Below are 22,890 nucleotides of genomic sequence, written 5' to 3'. Positions count from 1 at the left end.
AGTCTAATGAAGACCTCAGCTGTAAGCTAACTCTTTATCATACCTAAAAAAATTTTCGGACAGCATATTTTTTCATACTTATGTAAGGCTATACAGGAAATTGTATCGAAAAGCAATAAAAGCCGCAAAAGATATTTATTATAATAACAGGCTGGCTAATTCTGGTAACGTTGGTGGTCAACATGGTCTATTGTTAACGAATTAAGAAATAAGCCTTTTTCGATTAGCACTATCCCCTCTTCACCTGAGAATCTTAACGATTACTTTGTAAACGTGGTTAAAAACCTAATGACTACTATAACACCTTCTCATGATCCACTTTCATATCTCTCTAATGAAAACTCACATAGTTGTTCTCAAATCTGCCTGATAACACCTTAAACCATCTGAGAAACCTAATTAACAAATCATTTCAAAATGGGGTTTTTCCTAACTGCCTTAAGACTGCAATAATTATTCCCTTGTATAAAGGAGGATATAAACAGCAAGCTTCAAATTATCGTCCAATCGCTCTCCTTCCAACATTATCGAAGATCATAGAAAGATTGGTTAAACAAAGGCTATTATCATTCCTATTTAAATATAAAATACTAACTCCCCATCAATTTGGCTTCTTAAGTAATAAATGCACTAATGATGCTATGTTCTCCCTTTTTACCAGTGTTTACTCCAGTATAAACAATCATCATTCAACAGCAACTATTTTCTGTGATTTCTCCAAGGCTTTTGATTGTGTAAACCATACTATCTTGATCAACAAATTACAGCACTATGGGTTCAGGGAAACGCCTCTCGAATGGTTTAAGTCCTATCTTAGCTACAGAAGTCAGCTTGTGAAAGTTGATACGACCATCTCTTCTAGCAGACCAATAGAATGTGGGGTACCTCAAGGTTCAGTTCTGGGCCCAATTCTGTTTCTGCTGTTTATTAATGATATGGCCCATGTTAACATTAGCGGCAAAATCTGTCTCTTTGCCGATGATACTAGCTTTACATGGAGCAATCCGAATGTTGCGGCACTTCATGCAACTATTGCTAAAGACCTTATCAACATTAAATCGTGGTGCGATTCGAATCTTCTCTGCTTAAACATCTCAAAAACTAAAGTCTTATCTTATAAAGGTACTATCCAACCCTTTGTCCTTAGCAACACCAGCTTGGACGTTGTTGAATCTGTGAAATTTTTGGGACTTATTGTTGACAGCTCTTTGAAGTGGGAATTACATATCGATGTTTTATCTAAAAAATTAAGTTCAGCTTGTTTTGCCATAAGATCAGTTTCCAGGGAAATAAATCTTTCGTCATCAAGAACAGTGTATTATGCCCTTTTTAAGTACTATCTTCCATTCTGGGGCACATGCTGTGTGACTCAGTTTGAGCTCATTTTTAAACTACAAAAGAGAGCGGTTCGCTATTTACTAGGACTTGATAGTCGAGCTCACTGCCAAGAAATGTTTATAAAAGATTTAAAATATTAACTCTTCCATCTTTATTCATTCTTGAATCTATTTGCTTGGTTCGCAAGCATATATCAGAAATTCCTAATAGACCATCTCGCAATTATCTACTTCGAAACATAACCTTTATGTACCAATCTCAAAGTTAGAATTAATAAAAAGCTCTATTCTTTACTAAGCTAAAAAAATGCACAATCATCTGCCTTTAGACATTAAATCATTGACATCTTTTCCTCGATTTCGCAATGCTTTGAACTCATATTTACTGGAGAGAGCTTTTATATGCAGTAGATGATTTTTTTTTAATATTAATTTTTGAGTATCATGCACGCACTGGCTAATTATTATTTTTTTATGATGTAGAATAGCAATATTTTGTATTGCTAAATTTCTATAAAATTTTTTATGACTTTTTAAACATTGTATTAATGTTTTTGACTGTTTTTGTTACTTTTTTATTTTATTTTCTTGTTACTATTTTTATTTACTTTCCTATTTTCTTACTTTTTACATTTAGTATAAAAAATTTGACCAGGTACATTTATGTCTTTTGTACCCAGTTTTGTATATATTTATTTTACTTGTATTTTGGTTTCTATATTTGTGTGTTTTGCTTTTTATGTATAGGTTTGTCTACAATTTTTTTTTAAATTTTTTGACAATAAAACATATTTGATTGATTGATTGTAATAATAATAATAATAATAATAATAATAATAATAATAATAATAATAATAATAAATTTATTAGCAATAACTAGCATTACAATCGTTTATAATCATAGTAACTCATGATTGTAAAGGTAACATAGTAACTCATATTCACAAATAATAAATTAAATGACTTCTTAGATTCCAATCACAAATCAGAGCACCAAGTTCCAAAACTCCAACTTAATTTTATCGTTTTACTTATGTAAATAGTCAATCAGTAATTGGTTCAACATTCATTTTAATATGAATACCCTGTGTTATTGCTAACTACTCGATGCACAATGGTATTAAAAATACTGTGTGTGTACCTTTAAACATTAAAATTAGTATCTTAATTAATTGAGGTTAGTAAATAATAATAATCGTTTATAAATCACGCAAAAAAAAAACAAAAAAAATTAAAATAGCCCTCAAAAGCGAAACAATAAAAAATATACCTCTTTCTAGTCATAACTAGATATTATATTTCTTATTCATTATATTAAATAAGATATTTTATAATTATTATTAATTATTCATTTATTTATCTCTTTTTTAACTTTAAAGGATTTATTGGTCTTAATATTAATTGGGAGATCATTAAATATTTTTGGCCCCACACAATAAATATGATTCTGACAGAGAGCATGCTTGGGATTTTGCAGAGCTACCTTTTGTTGTGTGGCATTTCTTGTGTTTTTGAAATGGCTCAACTTTTATTTAAAGTAATTGGATTTCAGCATAAATGAAACTATCGCTTTTATGTATAATTGTTTAATATTTAATAAACTACTTTCTCTAAACAGTAGTTCAGATGGATACCTTTTGCTTTAAAAAAAAAAACATATTTTAATTATCCACTTTTGTACAGCTTGGAAATTACTGTTTTATCCTGCATTACCCTAAACTAAAATCTCATAATAAATTACAGATGCAACAAGTGCAGAGTAAATTGTTCTAAGGATTATTAATGGTCATATATTCCTCAGTTCATAACTTAAAGATTAATTTTCTGATCTTTTGCGTAACATATTTTAAATGCTCTTTCTAATTTAGGTTTTGATCTAGTATGATTCCCAAGTACTTCAGATTTAATTTTCTTTCTATATGATTTGGATAATAGCCATGTAATCTATTGTCACATTGAATCATGCATTTTTAGTGTCTAAATTTCAAATAAAGGCCATAAATTCTGTTTGTTTTTTGTTTAATGATAGTAGACTACCATCTAACCATTTTTTTAATACTTTGTAAAGCGAATTCAGACTTTTGCTATGTTAAGTTTCAGTTCTCTCCACTAATAATAACCACCGTGTCATCCGCAAAACAACAAACAGAATCCTCCCTTCCCAGCTGAGTCATTAGTCCATTAATGTATATAATGAATAGCAATGTTGCCAACACTGTTCCCTATGGCACCCCAAACTCCACCTCTAGTTCCTCACTTTCTACCCCTGATGCTTTCTTTTCTATTGCTTAATTAAGTGCTATCGGTCTGTTAAATGTTAGTGGAATTTTTGTCATCTTGTTTGAGTATTCGTATAATTATTGTGTTTGTCAAAATATCTGGAAAAACTCCAGCACTAAAGCTTAAATTGATAATATATTTTAATGGTATCAACAAATTCTCCTTATATTTTTTAATCAATTCAGAACTGATACCAGCTCTTCACTTAATATGATTTTTTAAATTATGGCCGCTGTACTTAACAGGTGTTTGTTGTGGGTATAAAAGTGAAAAATGGAATCTAACTATTCAAGTAGTGACTCTTATGACTGTAGCGGATCAAGACTACGAACCTAGCGACAGCGAGTCTGTGGAAGAAGCAGAAGACGCATTTGAGGTTAGTTTTAGCACATGACTTTATTTTGATGTTGTTTCATATAAAATATGTGATCTACTGCACTTAACATCTATACGTTCTTACCTCGAAAGTGTTGTTCTTAACATTTTTTACGTAAATAATGTTGTTTCAGAACATTGCTTCAACCTCCAAAGGCAGAAAACGCCTTCGCCTAGCAGGTGTACGGCTTGACCATTCTAGCTTGGCCTCTGAGATGCGCGAACGTGCGAATGAGAGAGTCAGTGTTAAACAAAGACAGAGGACGGGCGGTTTATTAAAATCTTAGTCCGTGCGTAGATGATGTCAAGTGGAGTAAATAGCGGAATAAAAAACGGAAAAAGCTTTCTTCTCGAAAAAAATTTTTTTAGGTATAACCACATGAAACCTAGACAGGATCATTAGTTGGGTCTCTGGGTATGTGAAATGACTAATTACAATATATTTTGAGGGGTCGGACATTTTTTATCCCGGAAAATGCCCAGAATTTATCAAAGTGATATTTTTATGTTTTTTTTTACACATACCACGCGATAACTTCTAAACCAATAAACTTACAACCATCAGGTTTTTTTTAGTCGATTCGAGATATAAAGGCGGTCACAACGGAACTAATTTGGGTCTCCTAGTTAGCCTAGTTTGTCTTGGAGAATGGAGTAAACACAAAGGTTTACTTTTATTGTTGCATGATTTTCGGTAAGCGAGAAACTTTTTTGTTTGAAGGAATTTCAGTATAGTAAAGTAAAAAATAAAGTGTTAAGTGGACAAAGTCGTGAAATAGTTAGCAACGTATTGAAGTTTATGCAAGCAGAATCAGTGGCTGCTGGCAATGGTGAAGAAGTTACTCTCGCAAAGGTATGTTTTGATCTGAAATTTCTCGGTACACAATAAAATAAAAAAACTGAAGCATAGTGGACAGATGTAAAAATCATACCGCGGAAAACGTCGAGTGATTGAAAGAAAACGGCATCTTCTTTCTCGACGAAAATGTTTTGAAATAGTACCCGAGGCTATTGCGTCTAAACTTTTTCAAGATTTTTGGGGTTTAGCAAATTACATCCTACAAAATGCATATCTATTTGGCTGTATAATCCGATTAAGAGGCGAACAAAAAAAAAGAGATACGCGTCGTGTACGATATCATATTTATTTATTTTTAGCAATACAGCCCAACAGTATAAACCATTTACAGAGCCAAAAAAATAAATACCCTTATACCTAAATCTCAAAGAGAGAAAAAAAAAAAAATACAAACAGCCAAGTTAATTGGATAATCCCAAAAACGCTCTTCAACTTCAGCACCAGAGCATACAAATAAATCACAATATTGTGAGACTCTATTAGCGTTATTGCACATTACATGCATAAGATTATATTCGTATTAGCCTCGGTAAAGCAAAAGGTTTTAGTATTCCTATTATTTAATCGTGGTACAAAAATTTAATTTATCTAGCAATTCAGAACAGTTAATATCCCCACGGAGAATCGAGGTAAAAGCAGATATATGAAATGCCCTGTGGAGGGTAAAAACCATCAACTTGAAAGGATAGATACTTAAGAAACTTTCATTGATTTTCGAATCAACGAAATCGAAAATTCGAAGTTCCATCGAATACTTAGCTCTTAGCCCTTACTATGAAGATTTCATAGTAAGGGCTCCACATAACAGAAGCGTATTCAAAGCTAAAAAATAATGTTTTTATTGCTTCTGTGTTATTAAAACCCCGACAGTTGCGTACTATAAAGCCCAGTGCCCTACTAGCGCGATCAGAGACTCCACCTGATCAAAAAGTACACCCAAATCCGAAATGGATTCACATCGATTTAAATTTATTGATAAACCATACTTAAATTCAATTAGATTTTTTTTCTGTTAAAAAGTAAGCACTTTACATTTCGAGACATAGTGCACCACAAACCAACACAATTCAAGTCGCTCTGCAAGGAATAACAAACATTTATGTTTACGATAGTGGAAAATATCTTGAGGTCATCGGCAAATAGGAGTTTCTTATTGATAAGGATAGTAATTAAATCATTTATAAAGACCAGAAAGAATAACGGACCTAAGTTAGAGCCCTGTGGCACCCCCGAAGATGCAATTTATTTATGTGAATGAAAACCCCTGTGAAAAACATATTCTTTTCTCCCTAACAAATAATTTTTCAAATAAGGAGTTAAAATCAGATGTAAAACTATAGCTTTGAAGTTTTTTTAAAAGAAGACTATGATCCATTCGATCAAAAGCCTTAGAAAAATCCAGGTAAATTATATCTACTTGGCTTTGTTTGTCCAATGCTTCCGCCATATACTGAGTTACAAGGGTCAAATTTGTAACCGTCGATCTTCCTTTTAAGAAATCATGTCGTTATTCGGATAAATCTTTTGAGATAAATGGTTGACTGCGCAAGTAAAGAATTTTTTCTAGTGCCTTAGCAAAGTTATACAGAATGGAAATTGGTCTGTAGTTTTCAATAGACTCACGGCACCCACCCTTGAAAACAGGACATACGCGTGCCTCTTTCCATAGTTCAGGAAATTTTTTGTTGACAAGAAAAGATTGAATATTATTTATAATGGTGTAATAATGGCATGCCTACAGTCTTTTACCAGAAAAGATGGAATACCGTCCGAGCTAGCGGTTAGTTTATTTTTAAGTGACCGTATTGCAACCAAGATTTCATGGTCTGTTACCGGTGAAATTTGATTGGTGAAAGTGTTACACCAAGATGTAAACACGTATTCACGAAAAAGCTTGCATCTGACTTGGATGGGATAAACCCTAAATGAAAGAATTCGGCAAAACTATTTCCGATTATCTGCGAATCAGTAAGGGATCCGTCCCCATAACGCATATTATCCTGGGATATTTGATGTTCTGTTTCTAGTATTAACGAAATTCCAGAACCAGCCGGAATCTGTTAAAATATTGGCTTCTACATTTTGAATATATGCATTATAAGTTTCTTTCAATTGCCTTTTTACTACAGATCTAATATTGCAGAATTCAACTCGATATTGCTGATTATTAGTATTTTTAATTTTTTTATGCAACCTAGCTTTCTGTTTTAGATTTTTAATGATGTCTGTGGTATACCAGCATGGATATTGGTGTTTATGTATTACGCGAAGTGGAACATGTTTTAAACATCAACAATTCATCATTAAAGCTTTCTACAGCTAAGTTTATGTCACCGATATCACAGAGAAATTGCCAATCAGTTCTTAGTATCTCATCGTAGAGACTAGGAAAATCTGCCCTTTTAAAATTATATAATTTTTGATGAACATGTTCCCTAAAAGAAATATTTCTCTTAAACAAATTTATATCAATTCATAAGGCAGGGTGATAGGCATCTTGAGCGACAATTGGTAATTCATCTTGGCTGACTCTACATTCACAATTACAACCTACCAAATCTAACAGCCTATTAGACTGATTTAGCGCAATATTATATTGGTTTAACTAAAAAAATTACACAAATGAATTAACAGAAGTGCTCTTTGTATCCCGCTGGTCTTGATTACTTACATAATTGGGCATATTAAAATCGCCAGTTATTAAAAAGTCACCAGTTATGCCTAATTGTAATAGCATATCAAAAAATCTTTCAAACTCGTCATCAGTTATTTTTGGGGGTATATATAATACAAGCACAAACAATGGTTTATAAGAAAGTAGACATTTACACAGAACAAAATCTATATAAGAAAAACTATTAGAGATATGACTAGCGTCTATTGTTGAGCATACTATTGGTTTTTGATAGCCAGCAGGAGGCCGCATCCACGTGATAAATTGACCAGCTGAAAACTTCGATCTTTTCGGCGTACCTCGTATTCAGCTGGGAACAATACAGTACTGTTGACCTCCCCACTTAGCTGCGTTTCTGTTAACGCGACAATATCGTATTCACACGCTTATTGAAGAAAAGAATGTGTCGATTTTGGAATTTAAGCCACGCACATTTTGATAATAGCATGATGGAGTGCTATTCTCGAACATGTTGAGTTGCTTTAGTTTTTTGAACGAAAGCTGTATCTGGTGTTTGTAATTTTCGTTTCAGGAACTGACGTTGGTCCCTTCGATGAACGTTGTTGTTCCAATGGATTGGCTACCAAGATTGTCTTACTGGCAACTGGTGGGGCATTAGGCAGTGCAGTTTCAATTGGTGGTAGGTCAGGACTTGATTCAGATAGTTCAGGATTTTTTGGAACAAGCTTTTGCATCAGATCTTCCAGGCGCCATGTTTTATTATCAATTATTAGACAGTCCTTTTCAACTTAACGTAGTACCCTTGGTTTTGGGCAGACTTCTTATAAAATAGGAGCTTTTTCTTTAGATCGAGTAGCTTTTCAGGTAGGTTTTCTGTGATTGCATATTCAGTGTTTTTTAGTTTATACAACGCTTTTAACATGGATCGAGCGGCAGAGTTAATATAGCATCGAATATAGCATTAAAATCTTCATGAATAATTTCCTTTATGCCAAAAGGACTAGATTTTTGGAACGAGGCTGATATTCTAATTAACTCTGCCTCTGAGTGCTTTGTTCTCTTTCTCCAGTTTTTTAAACAGCTTTCATAGACTGCATATAACAGTTTATACCTCTGCAGGGAGAGTGGTTAAGAAACTGTTTACCCGCAAATATTAATAACAACTTATTCGACTTACACATAAACAATCCACTCAGTCCTAAGAGACAGCTTGTTAAACTCGGAGCACACTATTCAGTAGTATCATATATTATATATTTTATCATATGTAGTAAAGGGACACAGTTCCACTTATGAAATTTGCAAACAAGTATTTATATCAATCCAGGGAATTGGCAGAGGAAGATGTAAATACCTTGTGAAAAAATGTCACGCACAACTTTCAGTATCGGGATCAGAGAGAAAAACACCAACAACTCAAAAAAAAATATAGTGAAGCTGATCTTAAAGATATCAAAGATTTCATAGACTCATTGCCAAAATACGAAAGCCATTACAGCTGCAAAATCCTGACAAGCTGTACATGAGTCTTGAGTATAATATTGCATCTCTTTTTGAAGAATTTGCAACGAAACGCACTCAAGAAGAAACAACTCCAATATCTTGTGATAAATTTAGGATAAAATTTACTGAAGAGTATAATATTTCTTTGAAGGGTCCAAAATCAGATACATACGCTACATGTGGTGAAAAACCACGAAATCACGAAATCAAGAGCTGCTAAAATAATTGGAAGGTTCTAAGAAACTGCACCTCAGAAGGGTTAAAGCAGCTAGAAATATTTAAAAAAATGCTGTTGAAGAGGCTAAGACTATATCAAAGGATCTTTCCACGTCATTACATTTAACTTGCAGCAAGCACTGTCGACTCGAACTTAACAACTTGAAAAAGTTGTGGTGTTACAATTTTAGCATCCACTGCTGTAATGAGCCGGAACAGGATTACTTCTACCTATGAGTCTGTAGCAAAAAGGAGCTCTGATGAAATTGCAAGTTTTGGATATCAGAGCTGAAATCTTACATGCCGTGTCTGACAACTGTGGCGGACAAAATAAGAACTGGACCAATGTGGCACTGTGGGTACATCTTTTGGCCCAAAATAAATTTTCCAAAATCATTCATGTCCTTCTGAAAGTCGGACATACAATGCTGCCTAGTGAGCGTGATTTTGCACGTGTTGAAAACGCAGCAAGAAAACTGGTGGCAGTCTATTCGCCCCAGCAATGGGAAAATATTTAAAAAACAGCTCAGAAACAAAGACCTTTTTAAGTTACAGACAAAGGCTTTACGCTTTCTAAACTTCGCAAGGACTTTAAGCAGCCTCAGGATGCAGGAATAAGCTCTGCCGAAAAACTGGAACTCCGTTGTGAAGATTCTTTACAAATTTTTGTACATAAAACCTACACTGGCTTGCCTACAAGCTATTCTTTAAAGAAATGGGGCAGACCAGTTCTCTTCAAGAGATAGCAATAGCAAATTTGCTACATAAGTGTCATGAAAACCTTTCAATAGAGGACAGTAAACTGAACCATGTATTGTCCGGTTTACAATAGATTCCACCTGTTAAGTTCGTATTTTTAAGTAGTATTTTTGATGTTATCTTTAGAGTCTGTTTGAGTTTCTCATGTCATGTAAAATATAGTATCTGTCTTTTTTTTTAGTTTTTAATAAACTAAAACTAAAAAAAATTGCAGCAATTATTTTTATTTACTATTCTGTTTAAATAATCCTTATAATTAAAAAAAAATAGATATCCTATTTTATTTATGATTAAAATATGTTTTTTTAAAGTTTCTCAAATTTTCCTTTATGTTGCATAACAGGTTTTACAGCCGAGGTCTTCTAATAATTAAGTTTTCAAACATTGGTGGGCCGAATCATTTCTTAAAGGAAACCTGTTGCATACTGATTTGTTATAACAATATTATTATATTTTCACTCGGTATAATCTCTATTTTATAAACAATTAAATTTACATACCAACTCCTTGTATGGGAGGTACGCAATAATGGCATGGACAATGTGCCGCAGGAGATCGGTGTGGTTGCCAGTCGGTAAAAAGAGTTTAATCAAACTGTTATTGTTAAAATTATTTTCTTCTAATATATGCGGGTGAACTATAAAGAAAATTAGTGTTCCATTTTCTATACCCAAGAACATTACAAAACCTTTCCGCATACGACCCGCATTTTCATTCAAGTATTATGTCAATTAGTCTCTACAAAGTTACCCTTATTTTTAATGCTTAATACCATTAAATTATAAAAATACAGGGTTTCCATTTGAGCACCCTGTATTAATAATTTTCGAAATTTCATGTAAAAGTCTATTAAAATCGGGTTCCTACTCGATCGACCAAAATACAATGATAAAAGTTTCTTAGATACATAATATTATATATAAGAAGTCTTTAGATTCTGATGTAGAACTCAAAAATGTAATAGGCTGTCTTATTTAAAATAACGGTGTTATTTTAAATAGTTTCAATAGATACCTGTTTCCGGTATTACCTTAAGTGCCACCATCTTGAAAATATTTTAGTCCAGTTGCTCCCATCGACTTTACTAAGCTGTTAAATTTTAAAAAGTTGCCAGATTAGGAAAAATCGTTTAGGCTATAGTTTTCACATAGACCATCAATGCAGTTCCTGAAGACTATATAATTATATATATAAAGTGATCCTAACCTAGTTGGACACCACATATTACTTTTAGTAGTAATGTAGTTGATTATACAAAGTTCTGTCTAAGTAGCACACTTGTCTATTACCAAATTAATTGTCTAAAAGGAATATCCTTACTAAGCCTTAACTTCTTAAAGCCAATTGACCAATATACTTAAGCCCTATCAGAAGTAAATTTTTTGATATTGAAATATAAGGTAATGGATAAGTTAGTTTAAAATATATAGAATCTGGAATCCAGAGTCTATATTATTTTTATAAATCTGGAATCCTTTACCATAACTTAAACTGTTTGGATTGCATAGCATTAAAAAAAAATAAGTGTGTTTTTGCCTTATGTACCGAAATATACAACTTTCTCTTTAAAATGAAATATTTTGGGTCTCAACTCAGTAAAGCAAATAAGGTACCATAAATAAACGATTACCTATAAAAGGAAAACCTTGTTAGTGGCATAAATGATTTCTAAATTTTAAATTTGAGGCCTCAATTTAGGCTCATGTCAGATCAATTACGTGATCAAATTTGAGTCCAGTCCCAACCCCTTTAAACAAAAAATAAGCCAGTAAAAGAACAACAGTTAATAAAAATATACCCATTTCTGTATGTCAGGGGTACACACTCTTTTTTAATGAGTTTCATAAGTTGTAATATACAGGGTGTTGAACCGCCAGGTGGGACATAGGAAAACCCTGTAATTTTTAATAGGGTTAAATATTGGCTCTCCTAATTATTTTAGAGAAAAAATGTATTAGAGTAATTTAAAGAGCACTAAAATCTGCAACCAACAAGGTAACTTTTAATTTTGTAGGTTTGCCCGTTTAGAAGTTATTGGCGAAAATCTTGGGGAAAATTTTGTGTTTTTTGTCGCCCCGTACCAGGCCCACTGAGAGCGGGGGAGAATGGGCAGAATTACCCTGGGCCCGAGGTTTTTAGAGGATCCCGAAATTCTGAGATGGTGATTTTTTTATTTTTTCATATGTTTGGAATTTTATTTGTAAGTTTAAATACACTTGAAACTGTTTATGTACAGTGGATTCTCTTATTTTTAGCGCTCACTCCCCTGATTTCTTGATTTATACACTTAAAAACTTGTTCGCTTCGATTCATTGATGATTAAGTTCGTTATTTGCGGATTAAAAGTTATTTATGAATTATTGAAATGTAATATTCAATATTCAATTGAAATTCATCATTAAAGACAGGGTGTTCCATAACTTAGTGGACATAGAGTAACAGCATATTCTTTGGTTGAAAATATTACGATTTGACTCAATTTGTCTGCTCCGAAAAATTGATAATAATCAAGGTACAGGTTAAAGTTTCATTTTTATTTTCATTATTTATTAATAATTCATACAAAAAGAACTATCAGCACAAAATTTGGTAATAAAGATTTGGTAATTGGTTTTTGGTGTCGAGAAGTTCGAATTCAATTTTAATTTATGTGTAAATCTTAGAGAGCGCTCTCGGCGATACTCCGATGAGATAAAAACGTGTGCAACTTCCTTGTACTTTAAAGTGTATGGATTTTTCATTGAAATCTTAAAATTTCAATCAATATTAATCAAGAAAGGAAATTTTGAGATAAAAATTTTTAGTGCTTCAATTTTTTATTTTGTTTAAGTAATGATTAGTATGGAAATAAGGTGTCATACTCATAATCATGTATTTTGTAGACATACTGTATTTAATTGTTACATACTCGCATTTTTAGGTTTGAAAAAACGTCGTATCGTGGCATTATAGACTGCTTAAATTTTTTTAAAGGGCTCTAATGGTTCTAATTAATCACCAAACTTTTGACAGAACTAATATTCGATATCACCACAACTGAATCCCTACATTAATTTATTTCTATAAAAGCATTGAAAAATTTACTTATATTTGTTAAAAAAGTATTGAAAAATTTACGTGTATCCAAAACTCATGGTTTCAATGATGCAGGAAGTGGCGGTTTCCTATTTTTTTTTATATGGGTTAGTTTCGACTGGTATTGCTTAGCTCTGTATATATTTTCGAATAATTTACCCCTCGATAAATGAATAACTAAATTTCCATAGAAAAAATACAAATCGTAAATTACCAATTTTTTATTTAGGCCGTATTGAAAATTAAAAATTAAATTATCGCGGAAACAGTCGCTCTGAGCAACTCCACCAAACTTTCGAACCAGATGTTTATGACCAACCCTATCAAAGGCCTTCACGAAATTTGCCTGATGTCAAGCAAAGATTGAAAGGGTGATGCAGAGGCTTACTCAGAGTGCAGACAAGTTTTTAAAAAAAAACAGATGGGATACCATCAGGGCCAAAAGAATGTTTGTTAGGAAGGCGTAAGATTTCATTAAATATGTCCAATAAAGAAAAAGAGGTGCAACTTAAATCTAGACTGTAATTAAATTTATAGTCAGTAACCTTGCTGATAGGTTGCCTGTATATAGTTTCAAAATACCTAGTAAATAAGTTTACATTATCTTGATCGTTACCAGCAACCTCGGCTTCCATATGCATGCTATTTGGGAATGAATCAGACCTACAGAATCTATTGAAGGGTTTCCAAAAATGAAGAAGGATTGTGAAAAATATCAGTATTTAATCTTTCAATATATGACCTAAAACATTCATCAAAAAGAGTTTTATATTTATTCCTCAAATTTGAAAAATTAACATAATCCATGGGATCAGGTTTGATGCCGGTGATAAATTTTTAGTGGCATATATGACTTCAACATTTGAGAAAATTGGGAAAAACAAATTAAGAAATGTAGCTAACAAATTTGGCAAGCTATTCACCTGCTTAAGATTAAGATAGTTACAACAACTACCATTAAGTATATATAGATTGGCCATTATATACCTCTAAAATGTCTCCGCATTGTTTGAGATTTTTGTGTATGTAATCTAACCAATTAACCATGCTACCTATGATATAATGTACATTGGTATAGGATAATGTGTGTGAAACTAGCGTCCGATTTATATCCAGTGACCAAAATCGAGACCGCAGCATATGTCGGTTGCCAGAAAGCTAGGTATACTCCGCACTGTTATTATTATTTATAGTTGCTGTTATTTAATCAATACAATGCCCGTATATCCTGAAATTGCAAATCTCTACAAACGACCATCTGAATTCGGTTTAGATATTTATTATTTATTGCATAAAAAAGTTTTATCCAAATCCTTTGGCAGTTTTGGGAATTATAGCCTTTTTCTTAACATTTGATTTTTTAAATTGATTTTCACAAAGAAACCTTAGTTTGTAGAGGTTTGGAACCACCATAATTCGATTTAGGTATAATTAAAAAGCTGAGATTTTTATAAAAAAAACTCATATACACTGAGGCACAAAAAAGTTGTACACGTGTTTGTCCCTTCGGAGTCTCGCTGACAGTGCGCTCTAGGATGTACACAAAAATTACCATTAAAAATTACAATTCGATCTCGCCCCCAAACTACCAAATTTTGTGCTGATATGCTACTTTTTGAAAGACTTTATTTACTATAGTGCCTTTTTGCTGAGATTTTGTAACAGTTTTATTAACTGTTCATTTTCCTGGTAACGGCCCATTTGGATAAAAAGCTGCAAGCAAGTCTAAAATTTCTCGGTAACTATTGCCTTGGTAAAACCATTTAACCATTAGTTCTTCAGTAGTGTAACTCATGGTCGAGTTTTTTAATGTAGAATTTGAATGCAGTGAACTTGAACTATTTGATGTTTATCACCAGTCAAGATAATAAATTTTGGCTAGAATACCTGTGAATACGAGGCAATAAAAAAAGACAAAATTTCGTAAAGATTTTTGACTGTTACTCCTTAAAGGACATATCAAAAATAATTACAGTTATTTTATTGGTTACAGATTTTGGTGCTCTTTAAATTTTTTTCTGTAAAATAATTGGGGACCCTATTAAAAATTACATGGGATTTCGTATGTCCCGCCTGACGATGCAACACCCTGTATGGTGAATTAAAAATAATAAAAGAATATGAAAGGCGAAAATTTGGCCACATTGATATCGAGATCTATCAAAATAATCAAGTATCATTTAATTTGATATATCCTTTATAGTAGCTTCCGAAAAAAGAAATAAAAAGAGTTTGTGAGTTTGTGCAAAATACAATTTTCTTAATTGTCAAATTACGTAACTTTACCATAATTAAACCAACTATATTTCCGAGATTGCAATAGTGAGCATCGATTTTTGATTTTAGGGGGACAATTTTTTTGAGGGTTGTTGCAGGGGGTTGCAACAACGCTCAAAATCTGAAATAGGAGTGGGGGTCAAGTGCTTATTTTAAAGGTCTTTTCATTCTAGTTACAACTGCTAAGTTTGAAATTGCTAACTTGAGTTTTCACAGTATGACAGCTTGTCAAAGATTTTGAAACATAATGTTTAATACTTTTAGCGCTAGTTTTTAGAGGTTCTTGATTTACAAAACAAAAACGCTCGCACCCGTCGATTTTTGATTTTGGAAAAACCATTTTTTGTTTAAATTTATAACCCCACAACTTCAACCCCTTAGCGGGGGCGACATTCAGTCTTGTTTTTTAAATGGGAAGGAGTGTGTTGGGATACATCTTTTGAAAGGGCATTGAATTTTCTTTACAATAGCGCTTTGTTTTTTAAATTTAAGCTACGCATCGCCAAGCAATGGAATTCTAAACATTTTACTGGATATTTTAGGTGTGTGAGTTAAAAATTGTTTATAAACTATCAAAATCCAGACAACAATCCGACTTTATCTTCAGTAAACAAGTTGATGTGAATTAATTATTTCTGTGCTTTTCTTTCGATTCGATAAAAATAGTTTATTATATTGCGGAGAGAGTAGAAATTAGTGAATTATACTTTATAAACAATCAATGTGCTAGACTAACGGCAACTTTGTTTAATCAGAGACATGCAGATAAACACGTACATCATGGTTACATCCTAGAGTTAGTGGCAAAATTTCGGGAAACTGGTTCGATGGAAAATAAAAAACGGAATAATGAAAATCCATTGAGAAATGAGGCAGTAGAAGTCGGTCTTCTCGGTTAGTATGAACCCTTCATTAAGTACCAGAAAACTTTCTCATGTAACGGGAGTCTCGCGGACCACTGTACAGAGAATTCTAAAACATAATAAATGGCGCCCATATAAAATACAACGTCTTCAAGAATTAAATGAAGATGATAACGACCGTCGTTTACAGTTTTGTGAAATAATGTCCGAACTAATTTCAAATAATCCCAACTATCTTTTGAATGTTTGCTTCTCAGACGAATCCAAAGATCTACCATGAGGTTTATAATTCTCATTCTTATTTATTCTCCACACCGGCCTCCACACCATTTTTCTTACCGGAAAATTTAAATATAGATACGACCTTTTGGAGAATGCCGTTAACCCAGCATTGATTGAAATTATGGAAAACGACCAACGCTACTATGAAGAAAATGCGATATCTCAGCAAGACGGGGCTCCTTCCCATTATGCATTACTAGTACGGCAGTTTCTGCATGAAACGTTTCCTGATAGATAGATTGGGAGAAGGGGCGCTATCGAATGGCCCGCGAGGTCACTCGATTTATCTTCTCTTGATTTCTTTTTGTGGGGATATCTGAAATCGAAAATTTATGACAAATAACAAATAGCACCCGATATTCTTCACAATGTTCGGGAACACTTTGAACAGTTACTGTACTATTGTATGGAGGTAAACGGCGGACATTTTCAACATTTAATAAGATAATGCGTAAGTACTAATCAATAAAATTAAATTAGATTTCTCTGGAACCCGCAGCTCGAATTTAAAAAACAAAGCGCTATTGTAAATAAAATTCAATGCCTATTCAAAAGATGTATCATAACACACCCCGTCCCATTTAAAAAATATGTCGCCCCCGCTGATTTAAACTTAAAATTTAAACAAAAAATAATTTTTCTAAAATCAAAAATCGACGGGTGCGAGCATTTTTGTTTTATAAATCAAGAACCTCTAAAAACTTGCGCTAAAAGTATTAAACAATGGTATTGTTTCAACATTTTTGGCAAGCTGTCATACTGCGAAAACTCAAGATAGCAATTTCAAACTTGGTAGTTGTAACTAGAATAAAAAGACCTTTAAAAGAGGCTTGGCCCGCACTCCTATTTAAGATTTTGAGGGTGGTTGCAACCCCCGTCAAGGGGTTGAAAGTATTAAAAAAGATTGTCCCCCTAAAATCAAAAATCGACGGATCAGAGCATTATTTAAAATTTTTTCGGAGCTTGAGCTTTAATAATGTGCACTGACGGTCTGAACAGTACGTGTTAAAAATCACTCTACTAAATCAATCATATTTCATTTTTTAAATAAATTTTTATATAATCAATTTCTTCATGTTCTTTTCATTTCTACTAGGTCTTCATGTTTTAAATCTACTAGAAGAAAAAATCACTATTTTGATGTATTGTATCATAAGGTTCTATAGGCGGTGGTCCAGATCTTAACCATTATTTTTATTTTAACCACGTATTCAACGTCAAAAATAAGCCTTAGTTTGTCATATATACATATTTAGAGAAATACTCTCCAAAATTACAGGGTATTAAAATTATAAGAATATTATAATCAAATATTAAACGTCACTGGTTTTGCCAACCATAACATCTACTCTTAAAATCCTCATTCAATTTGGAGCAAATTCGGTCTTTTGACTTTTTTTCTTACAATGCACGCTTGCTTCCAATCCACTTAAGAGTAAAAAAGTAAAACACATTCTCATGCATGAAGAAATCGCTAAATATATATGGTACATAATAATAAGACTATCTTTGTAAACGAAACGTGTACTTAAAAAAAAAGCGATACTAGTCACACTCAAATACGAATTTAAAGAAGATGTTCGAAGTATAAACCAATTTGGCTGAACACATAATTCACATCGATGTCTAATAGATCCGATAGCAGCACCTAGTTCGCGATTTCTTAATTCCTTGCAATCATTTTAAATGCCGCCAATACGTTCTTCCCTTGAGTTCAGAGGAGTATAGGAGCATATAGCTTCAAAAGCCCCATGTGAGGAAGTCTGAAGAAGTAATATCGGGGGTTCGTGGAGGCTGACTAGCCCATTACCTCCGATCCATCTTTGTGGAAAAATTTTTATCCAACCAGAATCGAATTTCTATGAAAGTGGGCTGGACAACCGTCCAGTTAAAACCAAGTCGGTAATCTTGATTCTAGTGGAATATTTTCCCACATATTGGAATGCTCTGCCATTAGAAATTGTAAAAATTTTTAACCATTAACTCGTTTTGGTAAAAAATAAAGACGAGCATCAAGTCATAATATGATCTTTAAAAACTCTCTATTCCGCTCAATTGAACGAAGAAACCATTGGAAAAAAAAATCGCTATTCAGCACCTTCTCTTAATCCTTGGACGGGTCGCAAATGGTAAGCATCTCGATGGCCTTTTTTTAAAACTCGAAGAATTTTGGACTTACAAGAACGAAGTGTGCGAGCTGATTACTATAAAATTCAGGAAAAATGCTGTTATTGTTCCTTTCTTGCTAAATAACCCTATTTTGTCGTTCATGAGGTCTAGTACAAAGTCCATCGTTGATGCATGTTGACTAACACTGAAGAATGCCTCGGAAATCTTCTTCTGTACTCCCTAGTTGCTTCCGCCGAGTTTCCACTTGCCACTCCACAATAGAAATGGATATCGGCTTATTCCTGACTCGTAAAATAAAAAGACATTTAGTTGTTAAAGAGAAACTAATACAAACTAATTAGTTTCATCACCACAGGCCGACTTGTCACTGCGACAAATTACTGACAACCTTCAAATATTAATAATATTCGAAGCTGACCAGAGTTTTTGCCCTTCGCTTTACACAATAAGAAAATTACAGTTTTTTATGATTATGCTGATTAATGCATTGACTGTGTTTTATTTCCATACATACTGGAAACAGTGCCTCGTTCATTAAAAAGAAACAGAATTTGCTCCCAATCAAATAAAGATTTTAAGAGTAATTTTTATTATTTGTAAAAACCAGTGACATATCATTTTAAAGTCAAAAATATTCAGTCTCGATGCAGTACGGACGCCACTGGTAAAAATTAAAAAAAAAAGTATTTTTATAAAAGAAGTGCTCCTTGATGCTTAAAAGGTATGTTTCAAATTGCAGAGAAATATTCTAAGCAGTATAAAAGTTAAAAATAAAAAACGTTTTTTTTCTTATAAATTTAACACCCTGTGTCTCGGATAGGATGCATTGCTCGACATATGTTTGGCAAACTAGGTCTTATTTTTAACGTAGAATAAGTGTTTCTTAGTTAGGAAGTGGATCACCCTGAATAGCCTGACTTCTGGGACACTGTATATAAAATGTAAATAAACATTAATTTTTTACTTAATAAGTAGAGCCGTTACCGTGTCCCTGCCCTTTCACAGCTAAGCCTTGAAATAACAGCAGCTAAGGCTTTCTTAGATCCTGCATAAACTGTTCTAATCTCAACGGACCCACACATTGTTCGTAGCAACCAGCTGTTACAATCAACTCCAAACCTGACTAGATGAACATGTAACATTCGATTCCTAAAACATAAATAATATACATAAATATGTTTGGTTTAAGGAAAAATTAATTTGTTTAACAGTTGAAAATATATACATATAAGTATAAGAGTAAGTATAGGTCACTTTAAACGTTTCACCCTTAGAAAAAGAGCTTGCTCATTGCATATGAGAACAAGGAATAACGCTGGTAATTATACCGGGTGACACAGGAAAAAGGGAACACTTAATAACTATTTTAATATTCAAGATAAACAAATGTCAAAACTCAAAATATACTTTAATTGCTAAGTTTACAAACTTGTGCTAAAAGCTTCCTAATACAAGTATTTATTTGGTTATACAGGATACAGGATAAAAACAGAATACAGAATCGATTTTGATTGTACATAGAAGCATATTTTATATAATCAAAGAAAAAACCAAAAAAGAAGAAAAGAAAAGGCAAGAACCAACATAAAACAAGAATAATAAAAAACAAATCTGATCAACAGATATATAATTCATTTTAAATATTAAAATGAGTCGTTAAAATACTCTTCAATGCTGTAGTAAGCTTTTGGTAAGATTAATTTCTTTAATTCTCTCCTAAACTTTTTAAGGTCTGTATCAGTCCTAATCGAAAAAGGAACATGATTAAATATTTTACGACTAATAAATATAAGAGAGTTTCTCGTAAGTGAGGAGGTGGGGATTGGAAGAGATAAGTTGTTTACTTGACGAGTATTATGACTGGTGCAGGATGGTGGACTAACGGACTTATGTATGAGTGTGTTGCAGTTTCCAATATAAAGAGTGAGAAAACTGTTAAGATTTACAAGAGACTCTCAGACCAACACCACACAGATACCTTAATGCTTTTTTCTGAATAGTAAAAATTATGTTAAGGAGTCCCTTGAAGCACAAACCCCAAAATCGCAACCCATAACAGATATGAGAGTCTATTAAGGCGAAATAAACTGAACGAGCAAATAACCCCCCGAACTCATGCCTAGCAACCCTGACTGCAAAACAACCAGAAGAAAGTTTAGCAGCGAGGCCCAAAACGTGGTTGTCAAACCTTAAACTCTCATCAATGAAGAGGCCGAGAAATCGACAATAATCCCCACCATGTAGTGGGCTCTGCTCATCAAACAAAAAACCTTCTACATCACACTTAAAGCCCAGAACAAAAGTCTTATCAACATTGAATACAAGCTGATTGCAGATGCACCACTCTTTAATTTTGTGAAGGTCCTCTACTATGAGAGATCTGACGACCTTTTGATCTTTGTTATGCCACAGAATTGTAGTATCATCGGCAAACTGAACCACTAGTTCATGCAGTGAGAGCTCAAGTCATTAACGTATAATAAAAATAAAATAGGACCTAACACTGACCCTTGAGGTACACCACATTTAAGGTGTTCTATCCCTAACGAAAATCCAGATGCAACCACCCTCTGGGTGCGACCAGACAGGTATGATTTCAACCACCCCAAAGCCACTCCCCTAAATCCGTAAAAATCAAGCTTTGACAGCAGTATTCCATGATCCACACAATCAAAGGCCTTGAATAGATCACAGAACACCGCTGCTGCAGCCTCCTTGGGGTTCGTAGATAGATACACACTTTCCAAGAATCTGAAAATGGCATCCTGCGTGCCCTTAGATGACTGAAATCCATACTGATTAGGGGACAGCACATTGTATTTGGTCAAAAAAGAGACAATTCTCTTTTTTGCAAGCCGCTCAAGAACCTTGGAGAGGGTAGACACAATTGATATGGGACGGAAGTTAGAGGGTCGGTCCAAGCTACCACCTTTATGAAGCTTCCTTTAAACAGGATGGGAACTCGCCCTGAAGCAATGACTGATTGATTGCCCAAACCAAAGCACCTAAAGCGCTCGCAGGCAGAAGTGACAGCAGACGTGAAGAGATACCATCGGAACCCGAAGACCTATGATTCTTCAAGCACTGAATTGTTTCAAGGACCTCGGTGGCATCTACAGGGTGGAAAAAGAATTGATAGCATTCCAATTAAGATACTGCAATGGATCGCCGTCACTGGGAACTGCTTCCAGTAACTTCTCAGCAATATTAGAAAAATAGTCATTGAAATCATCGGGCCCCAAGTCCGATTCAACCAACCGCCGACGAGAAGACCGTAGTAAGAATGATATTTGGTATATCGATAGAATTATTATAAGAGTATCTTTTAACATATTCAGTTGTTTTCCGTCACTTCCAGTTTAACCGGAAGTGACACTAACTTTCTTATTTTAAATGGGACACTTGGTATATTATTACGTATTTCGATAGAAAATAATATTCTGAGAATAATGATACTGCATTTATTTTTGTTTTATACTTATACTTAAAAATCACTTTTTTAAATTCTAAAATAGGGTGCTATGAATGCGTTAAGTTTCAATTTATCATCAAGTAATCACGAAAAAATAGTTTTTGTTACATTTTATGATTTAAATCTTTTACACGTCTATTTAAAATGTCCAAATTATAAATTTTCACATTTACTTTATTTTTTAAATAGCACATTATTGGGAACAACCACTTTTGAAATGCGGTTTCTTTTTCCCAATAATTTGATATGATTATTTTTTAAATCGGTTGATAAATAAGCCCATAAGAAGAAAAAAAAATTAATCATTACGTGTTTAATTAATAGAAATAGCATAGAAGGCTTTGATTTCTTGACTAGGAGGCTGCGTTTTGACGTTGCAGGGTTGCCATTGCTAGGGAATTTTCCGAAAACTAGGGAAAAATTGGTTGCCTCTGGGAAAAAGGGAAAATTCCCAGAGGGTTCAGGGATTCCCAAACTCTCGGGGGAATTTACCCAAGCGATCGACAGTATTATTTTCGTGATTTCGTCGGGTTTTTTATTAGAACAGACCATCAAGCATTAAGGCGTTGTGAGTTGTATAAGTAATTATTTTTTAAAGTGGTTCGTCGTTTTTTACGAGTAATATTTTACATTTGTCTTATTATTATATTGATAAGTGTCAGAGTTGCAGGACTTACAGGTATATGAAAACCAAAAATTGTTTGTTGCTAAAATTAATGTAAATTTTATTTTATTCTAAAGCTAAAACAGCAAATTATAATGGCTTCAACATCTCGCCAGATTTCGTCTAGCTCTAGTGATTCGGATTCAGCGTCGGAGATGTCAAG

At 33.3% G+C, this 22,890-nt stretch overlaps 1 protein-coding gene across 2 annotated transcripts in view; it reads right to left on the bottom strand.

Annotated features, from left to right (window-relative positions):
* The window catches only part of LOC126748858 (synaptojanin-1), an 87,003-nt gene that overhangs the window by 25,726 nt on the left and 38,387 nt on the right, over window positions 1-22,890 (bottom strand). For both annotated transcript variants that reach the window (XM_050458367.1, XM_050458368.1), the window contains one exon: window positions 19,576-19,740. In XM_050458367.1, coding sequence (XP_050314324.1) covers window positions 19,576-19,740 — 165 coding nt within the window. The remainder of the gene's footprint in view (window positions 1-19,575; window positions 19,741-22,890) is intronic.

Source organism: Anthonomus grandis, chromosome 22 (genome assembly GCF_022605725.1).
Source record: "Anthonomus grandis grandis chromosome 22, icAntGran1.3, whole genome shotgun sequence".
NCBI classification, from domain to species: Eukaryota; Metazoa; Arthropoda; class Insecta; order Coleoptera; family Curculionidae; genus Anthonomus; species Anthonomus grandis.
The sequence above is the reverse complement of the archived record's forward strand: the minus strand, read 5'-3'. Positions and strand labels throughout refer to the sequence as shown.